The sequence below is a fragment of the Anoplopoma fimbria genome, chromosome 11 (genome assembly GCF_027596085.1).
Source record: "Anoplopoma fimbria isolate UVic2021 breed Golden Eagle Sablefish chromosome 11, Afim_UVic_2022, whole genome shotgun sequence".
NCBI classification, from domain to species: domain Eukaryota; kingdom Metazoa; phylum Chordata; class Actinopteri; order Perciformes; family Anoplopomatidae; genus Anoplopoma; species Anoplopoma fimbria.
This window is the reverse complement of record NC_072459.1, coordinates 11,026,074-11,044,262: the sequence shown is the minus strand read 5'-3', so window position 1 is coordinate 11,044,262 and position 18,189 is coordinate 11,026,074. Positions and strand designations below refer to the sequence as shown.

General features: G+C 42.2%; 1 protein-coding gene and 1 pseudogene across 1 annotated transcript; both read right to left on the bottom strand.

Moving 5' to 3' along the window:
• Window positions 1-2,140: 2,140 nt before the first annotated feature.
• LOC129099073 (cytochrome P450 2K1-like) lies at window positions 2,141-17,408 on the bottom strand (annotated as a pseudogene).
• On the bottom strand, window positions 8,693-9,507 carry LOC129099072 (cytochrome P450 2K1). Its single transcript, XM_054608240.1, has 2 exons — window positions 9,223-9,507; window positions 8,693-9,145 (listed from the first exon to the last, which is right to left on the bottom strand). Exons 1-2 carry the CDS (start codon window positions 9,251-9,253, stop codon window positions 8,946-8,948), a joined length of 231 nt encoding a protein of 76 aa, XP_054464215.1. The 5' UTR covers window positions 9,254-9,507; the 3' UTR covers window positions 8,693-8,945.
• Window positions 17,409-18,189: the final 781 nt, after the last annotated feature.

Here is an 18,189-nt window from a genome sequence, read left to right as displayed (position 1 = left end):
GGTCGGGTGCAATTTGAGCTGGGCGGCAGGCTGGGGCGGAAACCTGGGCGTGCTGACCCCCGGCATCACAGACTAGCTCTAGGGACGTGGAATGTCACCTCTCTGGCGGGGAAGGAACCGGAGCTGGTGCGGGAGGTGGAACGCTACCAACTAGATATAGTTGGGCTCACCTCCACGCATAGCACCGGTTCTGGAACCAAACTCCTGGAGAGAGGCTGGACTTTTTCCTTTTCCGGAGTTGCCCAGGGTGAGAGGCGCCGGGCGGGTGTGGGGATACTCACAAGCCCCCGGCTGAGCGCCGCTGTTCTGGAGTTCTCCCCGGAGAACGAGAGGGTCGCCTCTCTGCGACTGGGAATCGCAGGAGGAAAGTCTCTGACTGTTGTTTGTGCCTATGCAAACGGCAGTTCGGAGTACGCTGCCTTCTTGGAGTCCTTGGGTGGTGTTCTGGAAAGGGCGCCGACTGGGGACTCCATAGTTCTTCTGGGAGACTTCAACGCTCACGTGGGTAATGATGGAGAAACCTGGAGGGGTGTGATTGGGAGGAATGGCCTGCCCGATCTGAACCCGAGTGGTGCTTTGTTGTTGGACTTCTGTGCTAGTCATGGACTGTCCATAACAAACACCATGTTTGAGCATAGGGAGGTTCATAAGTGTACTTGGTACCAGAATACCCTAGGCCAAAGGTCTATGATAGACTTTGTAGTTGTGTCATCAGACCTGCGGCTGTATGTCTTGGACACTCGGGTGAAGAGAGGAGCAGAGCTGTCAACTGATCACCACCTGGTGGTGAGTTGGATCAGGTGGCGGGGGAGGCTGCCGGACAGACCCGGTAAACCCAAACGTGTAGTGAGGGTGAACTGGGAACGTCTGGCTGAGGATCCTGTCCGCAAGGTCTTCAACACCCACCTCCGGAATTATTTCTCGTGCATCCCGGAGGAGGCTGGGGACATGGAATCCGAGTGGGCCATGTTCAAATCCTCCATTGTGGAAGCTGCTGCTAGGAGTTGTGGTCGGAAGGCGATCGGTGCCTGTCGTGGCGGCAATCCAAGAACCCGCTGGTGGACACCAGCGGTGAAGGAGGCCGCCAAGCTGAAGAAGGAGGCCTTTCGGGCTTGGTTGGCCGAGGGGTCTCCTGAATCAGCAGGCAGGTACCGGTTGGCCAGAAGGGCTGCAGCAAAAACCCGGGTGTGGGAGGAATTCGGCGAGGCCATGGAGAAGGACTTTCGAATGGCCTCAAGGAAGTTCTGGCAAACCGTGAGACGACTCAGAAAGGGGAAACAGGGCTTTTCTCAGGCTGTGCTCAGCAGGGGGGGAGAACTGCAGACCCGGACTGGGGATATTGTCGAGCGGTGGAAAGAACACTTTGAGGAACTCCTGAACCCGACCAACATGTCCTCTGTGGAAGAGGCAGAGTCTGAAGACTCAGGGGAAGACTCGTCCATATGCCTGGCGGAGGTCGTTGAGGTAGTTAAAAAGCTCTTCAGCGGCAAAGCGCCAGGAGTGGATGAGATTCGACCGGAGATGCTAAAGGCTCTGGACATTGTTACATTACATTTTTACATTACAGTCATTTAGCAGACGCTTTTATCCAAAGCGACTTACAGGAAGTAACATTGTTGGGCTGTCTTGGTTTACACGTCTCTTCACTGTCGCGTGGAAGTTGGGTACAGTGCCTGTGGAGTGGCAGACCGGGGTGGTGGTTCCCATTTTCAAAAAGAGGGACCGGAGAGTGTGCTCCAATTATAGGGGTATCACACTGCTCAGCCTCCCCGGGAAAGTTTACTCCAGGGTGCTGGAAAGGAGGCTCCGTCCGATTGTCGAACCTCGGATTCAGGAGGAGCAATGCAATGCAATGCTTTAGTAATAATGTGTTCATGATTTTTCTTCACTGTAGGCAATGTAACAAAATTAGAGCATATGATTATGTGCAGGTGCTTTGTCATTTTTGCCACACTTCTTTTTATGTTTATGTTGTATCTATTATTTTTGTATCACTAGAACAGGTATTACAAACTGTTAACATACCACGAGCACCTGTTTGTTTTTTAAATTGTTATGTAACCATGTGAACAAATGTTCTCTGCTCTCTTTACATTGTATTAAAAAAAGAGCCCCTTTTATATGAATATACTTCTACTACTCACAATCAGACATGTTTTTATTGTCAGCCAGACAAGTAAATCAGAAAAAGACATGGATGCTTTAACTATTATTTGGGAAGTTTTTAGTGATTGCAGTAAATAAAAATCAATTGATTGAAAACAACATTATCTCAAGTGATGAACTGAATTAACATTTAAATGAGACAAAAGATAGTAGTTTATATATGAAATGCTAATATGTCAATCAAAAGTGTCAAATAAACTAGTTTTCTTAGTGAACAGCAGTGTTACTTTTTTCAGTGGTATTGAAATCTCAAAAGCTTTCCAATGTGCACAAGTGTCTGACAATGCTTGTGTACTAATTTTGAAATGCCTCACGACTGACAGCACACAGCTCATGAGGTGTCGGGCCGATGGTGAAGCCCACAGCCGGAGTCAGATCCAGTTCATCCTCTGTGACTCCAGGTGGAGGAGTGAAACGAAAGCGCTGGAGGAGGGAGGTGAAGAAGAGGAAGAGTTCCATCTTAGCCAGACTTTCTCCCGGACACGCCCTGCGTCCTGTGAGAGGACAAGCTTCAGATTATCTGGAAAACTTTGTTTGGTATTGACAAGAAGTGTTAGCTGAGCTCGCTAACCTGCAGAGAAGGGCATGAAGGCATCTCTCATGAGAAACTTCCCATCCTTGTCCAAAAAATGGGCAGGATTAAAGGTGTGTGGGCTCTCCCACTCACTTTCATCCCACAGAACAGATGTCAAAAGTGGAATCACAGCTGTCCCCTTGAAGGAGACAGTTTATTAGTGCTAACGATGTTTTAAAGAGCAGTACGAGCTGCTATCTTTAAAAGCTTTCTAGAATCAAGCATGCAGTTGCATCTTGTTTCATTATTCTGCGTTAACTGGAAGACCTGTTTTAATCAGTCGAATGTTTACCTTTCTTATAAAATAGCCCTGAAAAGTCAGATCTGTGCTGGTGATGTGAGGAATAGAGGTGGGAAGGATATTAGCCAGTCTCTGTGTCTCATGAATGACAGCGTCAGTGAAGGGCAGGTTCATCCTGTCCTCTGCCTTTACCTGACGGGTCCCAATCACCCTACTCAGCTCCGCCTGGACCTGATCTGGGAATTAGAAAATAATAGAAGACACAGTGGTTTAAAATCAAAGCAGCAGTAAAGCATATTGTTCTTTCCAATTCTGTAGAAAGACTAACATAATAGCTTTTTACTAAACTCCCACAGAAACGAGTCATTTGAGTGAAAACTATAACAGCAGATTGAAATGGCTATATCACAGAACTTTGCACAAGCTAGATCAAATCCCTCTCAATGACATTGGTGTCATTGTCAGACCAGTTGATTTATAGTACTTATACTATACTATATTATATGTAGGTCAAATCTAAAGGAAAATAAGTATTTTTTTCTTATTTATATCTGAAGTACCCTTGGTGCATACAGTTTCAATGGGGTTCTTTTCCCAGGTGTATTTACCTTTAAATGAGGAATACCATGGACAGAACGAATTGAGCCTGTAATTTAATCTTAGGTTTATTGTAGTTTAAAGTTACTGTTTGGGAGTTAAAACTAATTATTCTGGGTTGCAGCAGTCAGGATACCCTAAAGGTGGGGTTGGTAATCTTGAGAAACTGGCAAGAGTACAAGTATTAATCCTTTTCCAATGAAAGTAGCTGGCAGCACTAGATCCAAAAGTTGGTAAATCTTGACAGTAGCCAAGTCGGCGACATTGACAGCCAGTCCCTTCAGGCAGATTTTTCACTGCAACAGAAGTGGATTTCATTACAATAAATGGAACAAATACAATATGAAAATTGTATTTGTATGGTCATAGGCTCCCTATGTCCCCGGCTCATGTAGATCCAAACACTTCATGTTTAAATCCTTTGCTGCATGTTGTTCCGTCTGTTCTTTTCCTCTATCTTTGACTGCATCAAATTAAGGTAAAAAAGCCCCAAAAGTAATCTAAAAAAACAAATATTTCAACTTCAACTGCTATGTTGAGTACTCCAGTAGGGTACTGCATCTAAATGCAACAGGTCTAAGCACATGACTTACCTTGTATTTGAGGATATTTGGCCATGAGCAACAGACCCCATCTCAGTGTAGTTGCTGTCGTATCAGTACCAGCCGAAAAGAGGTTGCCAACAGTTGTCATAAGGTTCTCTATGTTGTAGTATGAGTCTGTAATCCCTAAATTCTTTTTAACAGGTGAAAGAATAAATGTGTTTAAACTTACTTAATTTTAAAACGAGCTCTAAACATTTAATAGACATAGAATGGTTTTGTTTTATGAATTTATGTTAAGCATCAATTAAGTCATTACAAAAACCCAGAAATGAATGATTATAGATTTAACTCATGTATGATGATATCACACTTGATTTTATTACCTCTAGATTCTGTTTGTGTGCCAGAAATGAGTCCACAAATCCTCTGCAAATCTGATCATTCAAGGTTTCTTGTAAACGTCCAATCAGCTGCTTTATTTGTTTCTGGTTTTCAGCAACATTCTTCCTAAGGCGCATCCTGTTTCTCACCCATTGAAATATCCAGGGGTAAATATTGTACAACTGTTTGAATTGAATGGAGAATAACGTTCAACATGTTATTATCTGTATAACACAAAGGCACAATAGAAGGTCAATATGCATGACCACGGCCCCATGAGTCTTTAATTCTCACTATAACCCACAATACGTACATCTCATGGTTGATTTAATGAAAGACAAAGTGGTACCTGTACTGAAGGAGAGCCAATCAGTCGAATGCTGTCATTGGCTCGGTCTACCATACTTGTAAATTCTGCATCACTGTAATCAAATCTGCTGCCATAGACAATTGAACAGATGATGTTGGAAACTGCATAGTTTATTGACTGGGTAAAACTGAAGGGTTTACCTAAAATAAACAAACAAAAATAATGGTCATAACAACAAACAATATAGAATCCTGATATATAAATAATACAATACAGGAGAAGCGTTACCGTCATGCCTTTCGAACACTTTGATCAGATGCTGAGTCTCCTCAATGATTTTCTCCTCTGCTGCTTTTCTGCCCATCCCAAAGTCTCTCAGGTTGCTCAGAGCAAAACGCCTCATCTCTTTCCATACTTCCCCATTGGCAAATATGATTCCTCTACCTAAAGTGAAATCAAGTACCATCAAGTGTGTCAAATTTTCTTTGAACTGTTTAAAAACCGGATTACGATATTTTCAGCAAAATGTCAGCAAGAAGTTGAATGATGACTAAACGAAACCTTTATTTTTCTCAGGGAAACTCTGCTATGCAGAGCAAAAGAACGTCAACAACCATACATGGCAGCACATTAGAACATAAACACATCATAAAATACATCATAAAAGGCATTACTGGGGAAATCAATTAAGGACATCAGATACATGTTAAAAAAAGTGCAAAGTTCAGACCATGTTATCAAAGCTTGTCAAGCAGCTGAATGCTGCGTGGGACAAAGCAGACTGCTCCTCAAGGTGCTGCTTTCTACACCTGCACCATAAAGAGTGTAATGACAGGCAGGATCACTGCCTGGTTCAGGAATAGCACCAAGAGGGACCACCTGGCCCGTAGACCATCAGATGTCAACTCTCAGCCGTACGAGATATTTAAAAGGTGCAGGATGAGGGCTGAGAGAATTATACGTCTTCAATCACCCCAACAAGTGAATCTTCCTTCTGCTATGGCTGCCTGAAGGCCAAAGTGGAATTGGAGTTTCTTCTCTTAGGTGTGCCCTACATCAGTATAAACTATTTTTGCATTCTTTACTCAACAAATGTTTAGCTAAAAGCACAATGCCATCTTGATAAACTTGTACTATGAGTGGTTTTCACTGAAATCTGCTGCTTCATACTTACTATGTGAACCATTTAAGTCAATGCCTGATGGAAAGATGTGTCTCTCTCCAAACTCCACAGCATAGTTGATCAGTGCCTGCCTCACGGTCTTGTATCCTGCCAGGATAACCACTTTCTGGGGTCCAAAATACACTGTGAACACAGATCCATATTTCTTGGAAAGCTATGAAACAAAACACAAAAGTGATCATTACAACTCTTGAAAAAAAGCCAGGATATTGTCTTGTTAATATATTTTACAGCCTTAGTGGTATTGAAATAATCACTCTTTATTCCAAACACAGATAACCACAGTAATAATAATAATAATAATAATATCTTTATTTTATATTGCGCTTTTCAGATACCCAAAGGTATTACAAAGTCATAGATACAGACAGGGGGACAGTACAAGCAGGACACATTTACATTTATTCTGTTGCCATGTTTCACAGAGGAAAAGCAGGTCGATGTTGTTGTCGAGTAGCAGTTCAAGTATAATAGGTGATTTGTAGCAGTGCAAGGGAGATGGATGGGGGCGCAGGGGTGGGGTGGCGGAGGTTGCTGAGGTTGGCAGTGCGGGTAGACAGGAACGCATCTCTAGATCAGTTTCATATGCACTTATTCCAGTACTGCCTCACAAATAACTGTTGTGTCTCTCATGCTTTTAGGTAGGGATGCACTGATCTAACTTTTTCAGTCCCGATACAAATAGTGATACCTGCGTGTGTGGAAAAGACTGTGGATCGTTCTCTTATGTGTAAGGCAACATTTGGTTTGACTTAAAAACCTTACCTTTTTTACCTTTGTAAAACTAAATATAACAAATAAATACAAAGATATTAATGTGAATAATTGTTATTTAATAAAATAATGGTACCCTTTACCTGATCAGCCAATTGTCACCAATACCTGATCCAGTATCGGACCAATATCTGATATCAGTATCGGTATATCTCTACTTTTAGGTTGATAGCAGTCCTATTTACCAATGTGGTACTAAATCAATAGTTACTGGTAAATCTTTCTTTTAATCAGTTTCAAATTAGAATGTCTGTCTGAATTATACAGTTTTAATTCATGTTGAAAGGGAATCAAAAACATGAAAATAACAGGTAATTCCTTCATTTAAACAGCAGTGTATATACAGTACGTGTCTAATTTAGTATCACTTACTTACCTCATACAGCGTAGTGTGGGTTGACTTAAGATTCATCTGCAGTAAATTGCCAAACACAGGCAGTGGTCTTGGTCCTGGAGGCTCATTTATCTGACAGTCAAAGTTGGGGAAAAATACATACAAGACAAGTAGTATCCCAAGAGTTCCCAGTAGAATGGTTGTACTGGGGGACTGCAGAAAAAGGTTTTCCATGACCGCCAGCCAGACACACTTTGAACAAAGTCAGAGACAATTTTTTTTGTGTGTGTTTTATGTTGTGTAAGTATTGGACTGAAGCTCTGCCCCACTTTGACCAGACACTGTTGTTATGACTCAGAGTGTCATGAGTGATATTCGCCTACCTGCCTGAGTGTGGTGCTGTTTTACCTTTGTCCTTTGTAGGTGATTGGACTGTGGACGGATCAACCTGCTTTAAGATGGGACCTACGGAAGCCGGCGCGCTCTCTCTCTCTTTTTCTCTGACTCCCAACCAGGCCGCGCTGTACTAACGTGGGGGATAAATGTGAGATGCACTCTGTTTGTACCTGAGCCAGTATGTGTCCAAATAAGGAAAGCACCGATACCATTTATTTTCAGACCAAGAAACAAGTACTTGCATTTGAGTACATGCCGATATCGAGTACAGATGTTCTAACAAGGGTTCTAACAATAACTTTAAATAATGTGGTTCATTTAAAGTTATTGTTTATAATAATAATTGTATATAATAAACATATGCTGTAGCATTTTTTTAAATAATTCATTTTATTTCTAAAGTACATTTAAAGGGAATACAAACAGCAATAGAATGCAATGCTTTAGTAATAATGTGTTCATGATTTGTCTTCACTGTAGGCAATGTAACAAAATTAGAGCATATGATTATGTGCAGGTGCTTTGTCATTTTTGCCACACTTCTTTTTATGTTTATGTTGTATCTATTATTTTTGTATCACTAGAACAGGTATTACAAACTGTTAGGTTTTCATACCCCTGTCTAATTCTTAACAAATATATATATATATATATATATATATATATATATTGTAACAATCCAAAGCACATTCCCCTTTCAATGTGTAAGGCAGTGTGTGAGAAGCACGTTGTACGTTGGGAAAGCTGAAGTTTAATAATCTCATGACCTGCACTGGAAGAGTTGACATGTAAGAGCTGTAGTTTAATCTATAACTTGTTTTCCATAATTTAGTTACCCACGACCCACTCTACCTCCTGAGCCACAGCCAGTTTGACTTTTGTGTTAACCTGACATGTTTTGGATTAAAGATTTTGGACTTTGTCGTGTCTGCCTGTTCTATGCCAGCCAGCTTTACAATATTTAACTAAAATGAAAACATTGGCTACACCGTAAAGATGCCCCCATACCACGAGCACCTGTTTGTTTTTTAAATTGTTATGTAACCATGTGAACAAATGTTCTCTGCTCTCTTTACATTGTATTAAAAAAAAGAGCCCCTTTTATATGAATATACTTCTACTACTCACAATCAGATATGTTTTTATTGTCAGCCAGACAAGTAAATCAGAAAAAGACATGGATGCTTTAACTATTATTTGGGAAGTTTTTAGTGATTGCAGTAAATAAAAATCAATTGATTGAAAACAACATTATCTCAAGTGATGAACTGAATTAACATTTAAATGAGACAAAAGATAGTAGTTTATATATGAAATGCTAATATGTCAATCAAAAGTGTCAAATAAACTTGTTTTCTTAGTGAACAGCAGTGTTACTTTTTTCAGTAGTATTGAAATCTCAAAAGCTTTCCAATGTGCACAAGTGTCTGACAATGCTTGTGTACTAATTTTGAAATGCCTCACGACTGACAGCACACAGCTCATGAGGTGTCGGGCCGATGGTGAAGCCCACAGCCGGAGTCAGATCCAGTTCATCCTCTGTGACTCCAGGTGGAGGAGTGAAACGAAAGCGCTGGAGGAGGGAGGTGAAGAAGAGGAAGAGTTCCATCTTAGCCAGACTTTCTCCCGGACACGCCCTGCGTCCTGTGAGAGGACAAGCTTCAGATTATCTGGAAAACTTTGTTTGGTATTGACAAGAAGTGTTAGCTGAGCTCGCTAACCTGCAGAGAAGGGCATGAAGGCATCTCTCATGAGAAACTTCCCATCCTTGTCCAAGAAATGGGCAGGATTAAAGGTGTGTGGGCTCTCCCACTCACTTTCATCCCACAGAACAGATGTCAAAAGTGGAATCACAGCTGTCCCCTTGAAGGAGACAGTTTATTAGTGCTAACGATGTTTTAAAGAGCAGTACGAGCTGCTATCTTTAAAAAGCTTTCTAGAATCAAGCATGCAGTTGCATCTTGTTTCATTATTCTGCGTTAACTGGAAGACCTGTTTTAATCAGTCGAATGTTTACCTTTCTTATAAAATAGCCCTGAAAAGTCAGATCTGCGCTGGTGATGTGAGGAATAGAGATGGGAAGGATATTAGCCAGTCTCTGTGTCTCATGAATGACAGCGTCAGTGAAGGGCAGGTTCATCCTGTCCTCTGCCTTTACCTGACGGGTCCCAATCACCCTACTCAGCTCCGCCTGGACCTGATCTGGGAATTAGAAAATAATGACACAGTGGTTTAAAATCAAAGCAGCAGTAAAGCATATTGTTCTTGCCAATTCTGTAGAAAGACTAACATAATAGCTTTTTTACTAAACTCCCACAGAAACGAGTCATTTGAGTGAAAACTATAACAGCAGATTGAAATGGCTATATCACAGAACTTTGCACAAGCTAGATCAAATCCCTCTCAATGACATTGGTGTCATTGTCAGACCAGCTGATTTATAGTACTTATACTATACTATATTATATGTAGGTCAAATCTAAAGGAAAATAAGTATTTCTTTCTTATTTATATCTGAATAACCCTTGGTGCATACAGTTTCAATGGGGTTCTTTTCCCAGGTGTATTTACATTTAAATGAGGAATACCATGGCTCATGTAGATCCAAACACTTCATGTTTAAATCCTTTGCTGCATGTTGTTCCGTCTGTTCTTTTCCTCTATCTTTGACTGCATCAAATTAAGGTAAAAAAGCCCCAAAAGTAATCTAAAAAAACAAATATTTCAACTTCAACTGCTATGTTGAGTACCCCAGTAGGGTACTGCATCTAAATGCAACAGGTCTAAGCACATGACTTACCTTGTATTTGAGGATATTTGGCCATGAGCAACAGACCCCATCTCAGTGTAGTTGCTGTCGTATCAGTACCAGCCCCAAAGAGGTTGCCAACAGTTGTCACAAGGTTCTCTATGGTGTAGTATGAGTCTGTAATCCCTAAATTCTTTTTAACAGGTGAAAGAATAAATGTGTTTAAACTTACTTCATTTTAAAACGAGCTCTAAACATTTTCATCCTCCAGCTATTGGCCGTTTTAATAGACAGAACAGTGATGTTTTATGAATTCATGTTAAACATCAATTAAGTCATTAAAAAAACCCAGAAATAAAGGATTATAGATTTAACTCATGTATGATGATATCACACTTGATTTTATTACCTCTAGATTCTGTTTGTGTGCCAGAAATGAGTCCACAAATCCTCTGCAAATCTGATCATTCAAGGTTTCTTGTAAACGTCCAATCAGCTGCTTCATTTGTTTATGGTTTTCAGCAACATTCTTCCTAAGACGCATCCTGTTTCTCACCCATTGAAATATCCAGGGGTAAAGATTGTACAACTGTTTGAATTGAATGGAGAATAACGTTCAACATGTTATTATTGTTAGTATTGTTAGGGCGGCTGTGGCGTAGTGGAGACTAAGGTAATTCTCCAATCAGAGGGTCGGTGGTTCGATACCCGGCTTCGGCAGTCGATGTGTCCTTGGGCAAGACACTTAACCCCAAGTTGCTCCCGAAGGCTTGCCATCGGTGTGGACTGGATGTTGCATGAATGTTAGTTAGAGTCTGATGGTGGCACCTTGCATGGTAGCCTGTCATCAGTGTGTGAATGGGTGAATGATGTAATATACTACTGATTGTAAGTCGCTTTGGATAAAAGCGTCTGCTAAATGACTGTAATGTAATGTAATGTAATTATCTGTATAACACAAAGGCACAATAGAAGGTCAATATGCATGACCACGGCCCCATGAGTCTGTAATTCTCACTATAAACCACAATACGTACATCTCATGGTTGATTTAATGAAAGACAAAGTGGTACCTGTACTGAAGGAGAGCCAATCAGTCGAATGCTGTCATTGGCTCGGTCTACCATACTTGTAAATTCTGTATCACTGTAATCAAATCTGCTGCCATAGACAATTGAACAGATGATGTTGGAAACTGCATAGTTTATTGACTGGGTGAAACTGAAGGGTTACCTAAAATAAACAAACAAAAATAATGGTCATAACAACAAACAATATAGAATCCTGATATATAAATAATACAATACAGGAGAAGCGTTACCGTCATGCCTTTCGAACACTTTGATCAGATGCTGAGTCTCCTCAATGATTTTCTCCTCTGCTGCTTTTCTGCCCATCCCAAAGTCTCTCAGGTTGCTCAGAGCAAAACGCCTCATCTCTTTCCATACTTCCCCATTGGCAAATAAGATTCCTCTACCTAAAGTGAAATCAAGTACCATCAAGTGTGTCAAATCTTCTTTGAACTGTTTAAAAACCGGATTACGATATTTTCAGCAAAATGTCAGCAAGAAGTTGAATGATGACTAAACGAAAAAGTGCAAAGTTCAGACCATGTTATCAAAGCTTGTCAAGCAGCTGAATGTTGCGTGGGACAAAGCAGACTGCTTCATACTTACTATGTAAACCACTTAAGTCAATGCCTGCTGGAAAGACGTGTCTCTCTCCAAACTCCACAGCATAGTTGATCAGTGCCTGCCTCACGGTCTTGTATCCTGCCAGGATAACCACTTTCTGGGGTCCAAAATACACTGTGAACACAGATCCATATTTCTTGGAAAGCTATGAAACAAAACACAAAAGTAAGCATTACAACTCTTGAAAAAAAGCCAGGATATAGTCTTGTTAATATATTTTACAATCTTAGTGGTATTGAAATAATCACTCTTTATTCCAAACACAGATAACCACAGTAGACAGGAACGCATCTCTAGATCAGTTTCATATGCACTTATTCCAGTACTGCCTCACAAATAACTGTTGTGTCTCTCATGCTTTTAGGTAGGGATGCTGTCATGGTCTAGGGTAACCAGACAATGATGGAGGACAGAGGCGTGGGTTCATTTTCACAATGATCGCGGTTTATTTGACAACATAACAAAAAGGAGATCAAAACGTCGCAGCGTGGCAAGCAGGTAGAGATGCCAAAAGGAAGGCTGGACTGCTGGAACAGGGCGCACCATATAGGCCACCAACGCGGCGACTCCGCCCCTCTTCATCAGTCCTGGTTGGGAGACAGGCATACCAGTCATCACAATCATCACATCTCCCCCCATAAAAAAAAATCCACCGGATTTCCGATTTGGTCAATCCAGCAATTCCACTACCTATTGCTCTTAAATAAAACTCATCAATCTGGTTCATCAATCAACCATTTTTAGCAATACAAATATTCTAGGTCAAACAGTCGTAACCCACACATAAAGTTACTCAACACTACAATATACAACCTGACCAACAGCTCCTGGTCTCGTACTGACCCCCGTATTCCGGCGCCTGGAATAACTAAGGATAAGACAAAACAAGAGACTGCATAGAAATTACCACAATTGCATGTTAGACACACTAGATGGCAGGAGCGCGTGACAGCGCGTCCGCGATTACGTTCTCTTTGCCCCTGATATGCCTAATGTGCAGATTGTATGGCTGGAGGAAAATACTCCAGCGCATCAATCTCTGGTTCGGGTTTTGAAGTGAGTGAAGGAAAGTTAACGGGTTGTGATCACTATAGATGACGATGGGTGTTGGGCTACCCCCAATGTAAACCTCAAAATTTTGCAAAGCCCAAATTAATGCCAATGCTTCTTTTTCTATGGTTGAGTAATTCAGCTGATACGAATTGAATTTTCTCGAGAAATAGCATATGGGACGTTCAACGGAATCCTCATCATCTTGGAGCAAAACGGCTCCAGCTCCCACATTGCTCGCATCTACGTGCAACCTGAATGGCTTATTAATTTTTGGAGCCAACAGAAGGGGCGCAGATGAGAGAAGATCTTTGGCTCTCTCAAACGCCGCTTGACAAGTGGACGTCCAAACAAAAGGCTTGTTCTTTTTTAACAAAGTTGTCAAAGGCACAACGACTGAGGAAAAGTTCTCGCAAAAACTTCGATAGTATCCGATCATTCCGAGAAATCTCATTAACTCTCGCTTAGTGGTAGGTGGTGGGTAACCATCTATGGCCAGGACCTTTGCGCGCACTGGGCGCACAAAGCCCTGACCAACCACTTTTCCCAGGTAGGTCACCGTCGCCCTGGCAAACTCACACTTCGCCAGGTTGACGGTGAGGTTGGCGTGTGCAAGTCGAGTAAATAAGTGATGAAGTCGTTCCAAATGTGAACCCCAGGTGTCGCTATATACCACCACGTCGTCCAGATAGACTGCACAACCGTCCAAATTTGCCACTACCTGATTCATCAGTCTTTGAAAGGTGGCGGCAGCGTTACGTAGCCCGAACGGCATGACCTTGTACTCATACAACCCACTAGAAGTAACGAAGGCGGATAGCTCCCGTGCTCGCTCGGTCAACGGAACTTGCCAATATCCTTTTAATAAGTCCAATTTGGTAACAAATTTAGCTGACCCCACTTGGTCTACGCAGTCCTCCATTCTAGGGAGGGGAAATGAATCGGGTTTCGTGACATTATTCAATTTCCTATAGTCGGTGCAGAACCGATGTGTTCCATTGGCCTTTTTAACTAGCAAACAAGGACTTGTCCAGCTAGAATAGGACCTTTTTGCCAAATCATTCTTCAATAAATAATTCACTTCGCCTTCTAAGATTTGCTGTCTCTCCCCAGAGCCTCTATAGAAGCGTTGCCGAATGGGATGGCCTCCCCAACGTCAATATCGTGACTAATAAGGTCAGTCTGAGTGGGTGTGTCGGAAAAAAGACCCGGAAACTCCTTAATCAGCGCACTCAACTCAGATGCTTGATCTGGAGTCAGATGGCCCAACAGCAACGTTAAATTAGCCAAAGATTCAGTATTGTTGAGTTTTCCCAACAAAGCTGCATCGTCAGGCTCACAGGCGTCCACCTCCTCCAGCGTTGTCACCGCTGGCATGGAGGGGATGGTAGTTGCGATACAAGTCTGAATGCAGGTAGCGCCGTCCTCATCCGGTGCTACCACCACCGGACTGGGAACAGTGCTCAAATCAGGCCGCACAGACGGCAACTCCTCCTCCTCCCCGTCTCGGTTAAAGTAGGGCTTCAGCAGATTTGCGTGACACAGCTGTGTACGTCTTTTCTTATCTGGCGTGGCCACTACATAATTGTCATTTTTCTCTTGGCGAATCACCTTGTATGGCCCTGCAAATTTAGCCTGAAATGGAGAGTGTATGACAGGTAGAATGACCATCACCTGGTCTCCAGGTTTGAAAGAGCGACACCTAGCTTTCCTGTCATACACTTGCTTCATTTTCACTTGCGCTTTTTGCAGTTTCAACCTTGCTAACCCCCAACAGCATATAATCGTCGCCTGAATCCATTAACGTAATCGGTCAAAGTCTGCGGCGGCTCATTGCTTGCACTATCCATCAGTGATGCTACTGGCCCCCGCACTGTGTGGCCAAACACAAGTTCGTTCGGGCTAAACCCGGTACTTGCCTGAGTCACCTCCCTAACCGCCAGCAGCAGCCAGGGAAGAGCATCCTCCCAATCGCTGTCTAATTGTACACAATAGGCTCTCAGCATCGATTTGTACGTCTGATGGAAACGTTCTAAGACACCTTGACTCTGGGGGTGCCGAGCCGATGACTTATTGTGTCGGATCTTCAACAAGCGCAATATTTGAGAGAACGTTTTGGATGTGAAATTTGTACCACGATCCGACTGTATCACTGTAGGCAATCCGAATATGGAAATGAATTGGGACAGCGCCTTAACGACTGGCTTGACCTTGATTGAACGCAGAGCATATGCTGCGGGGTAACGGGTTGTTTGACACATCACTGTCAGCAAATAAATACAACCCGATTTCGAGCGAGGCAGCGGTCCGACACAGTCAATCACAAGATGATCAAAAGGTTTCGTGGAATGCGCAAACGTTTTGGTCAGACTTATGGGGTGTTCGCAGACGATTTGTCTATTCAGTTAGATCGCTGGTGTTCGTCATCGGAAGTTGAGTCGTATGACGGGTTACGCAGTCTCTTTTTGGTGGAGCAATTCAAGAATTGGCTCCCTGAGGAGATGGCGATGTATGTAACAGAACACCAGGTGACTACACTTTCTGAAGCAGCAGTTTTAGCGGATAACTATGCGTTGGTCCACAAAACAAGGTTGTTTGGTGGACAACCAGTCAGTAATGAACGTGCACAGTGGAGCCACCAAGCTCCCCGTAAAACCACGTCTAATGCACCCTCTGCTTCTGGTGATTCAGGATTTCGTGCTGAGCGCACTCAAAATAAAATAGATCATAACGTAACGTGCCACTTCTGCCTAGGCGTAGGGCATACGAAATGGCAATGTGAGGCGTTGAAAAAGAAAAAAAGAATGAACAAAAATATAAGGCTAAATTTGGTACCGCTACTCAGACTAAAGGCGCAGCACAAGGATCTGCTTTGGCCATATCTCTCCCTAGTCAACCGATTAACGTGAACGAGCCTGAATTTGAAGTGAGTTTTTCCCCCTTTATTTCAGATGGCTCTGTTTCACTAGGCGCTGATGGAGAGAAAGTGCCGATTAAGATACTCAGAGATACTGGTTCGGTCGAATCATTTATCTTGCAATCAGCGTTGCCGTTCTCGCCTGCTTCCGACACTGGCCAGTCTGTTTTAGTGCGTGGAATTAACCTAAATGTTTTGTCTGTGCCCCTGCATAGGGTGTATATAGACTCCGACTTGGTCCAGGGTGAGGTGGCTGTTGGCGTACGTCCGGCGCTCCCGTTACAGGGCGCCGCCATGATTCTTGGTAATGGACTGGCCAAGTCCAGAGTATGGGCCAAGGCACCGCCTAGCGTTGATAAATCTAACCTAGGATCTCTCTTTGAGGGGTGTGAGACCCCCTGTGTGCACCCAGTGGCTGTTGTGACACGCTCTGCCTCGCGGGCTGCTGCCAAAACAGGTGATGGCGACAGTTCTGCGCTGCCACCGTTGCCTGGTTTGCCTGATTCAGATCCCGGACGAGCCCCCACTTGTCATGGTCTAGGGTAACCAGACAATGATGGAGGACAGAGGCGTGGGTTCATTTTCACAATGATCGCGGTTTATTTGACAACATAACAAAAAGGAGATCAAAACGTCGCAGCGTGGCAAGCAGGTAGAGATGCCAAAAAGGAAGGCTGGACTGCTGGAACAGGGCGCACCATATAGGCCACCAACGCGGCGACTCCGCCCCTCTTCATCAGTCCTGGTTGGGAGACAGGCATACCAGTCATCACAATCATCACAGATGCACTGATCTAACTTTTTCAGTCCTGATACAAATAGTGATACCTGCGTGTGTGGAAGAGACTGTGGATCGTTCTCTTATGTGTAAGGCAACATTTGGTTTGACTTAAAAACCTTACTTTTTTTACCTTTGTAAAACTAAATATAACAAATAAATACAAAGATATTAATGTGAATAATTGTTATTTCATAAAATAATGGTACCCTTTACCTGATCAGCCAATTGTCACCAATACCTGATCCAGTATCGGACCAATATCTGATATCAGTATCGGTATATCTCTACTTTTAGGTTGATAGCAGTCCTATTTACCAATGTGATACTAAATCAATAGTTACTGGTAAATCATTGTTTTAATCATTTTCAAATTAGAATGTCTGTCTGAATCATACTGTTTTAATTTATGTTGAAAGGGAATCAAAAACATGAAAATAACAGGTAATTCCTTCATTTAAACAGCAGTGTATATACAGTACGTGTCTAATTTAGTATCACTTACTTACCTCATACAGCGTAGTGTGGGTTGACTTAAGATTCATCTGCAGTAAATTGCCAAACACAGGCAGTGGTCTTGGTCCTGGAGGCTCATTTATCTGACAGTCAAAGTTGGGGAAAAATACATACAAGACAAGTAGTATCCCAAGAGTTCCCAGTAGAATGGTTGTACTGGGGGACTGCAGAAAAAGGTTTTCCATGACCGCCAGCCAGACACACTTTCAACAAAGTCAGAGACAACTTTTTTTGTGTTTTATGTTGTGTAAGTATTGGACTGAAGCTCTGCCCCACTTTGACCAGACACTGTTGTTATGACTCAGAGTGTCATGAATGATATTTGCCTACCTGCCTGAGTGTGGTGCTGTTTTACCTTTGTCCTTTGTAGGTGATTGGACTGTGGACGGATCAACCTGCTTTAAGATGGGACCTACGGAAGCCGGCGCGCTCTCTCTCTCTTTTTCTCTGACTCCCAACCAGGCCGCGCTGTACTAACGTGGGGGATAAATGTGAGATGCACTCTGTTTGTACCTGAGCCAGTATGTGTCCAAATAAGGAAAGCACCGATACCATTTATTTTCAGACCAAGAAACAAGTACTTGCATTTAAGTACATGTCGATAACGAGTACAGATGTTCTAACAAGGGTTCTAACAATAACTTGAAATAATGTGGTTTATTTAAAGTTATTGTTTATAATAACAATTGTATATAATAAACACATGCTGTAGCATTTTTTTAAATAATTCATTTTATTTCTAAAGTACATTTAAAGGGAATACAAACAGCAATAGAATGCAATGCTTTAGTAATAATGTATTCATGATTTGTCTTCACTGTAGGCAATGTAACAAAATTAGAGCATATGATTATGTGCAGGTGCTTTGTCATTTTTGCCACACTTCTTTTTATGTTTATGTTGTATCTATTATTTTTGTATCACTAGAACAGGTATTACAAACTGTTAGGTTTTCATACCCCTGTCTAATTATTAACAAATATA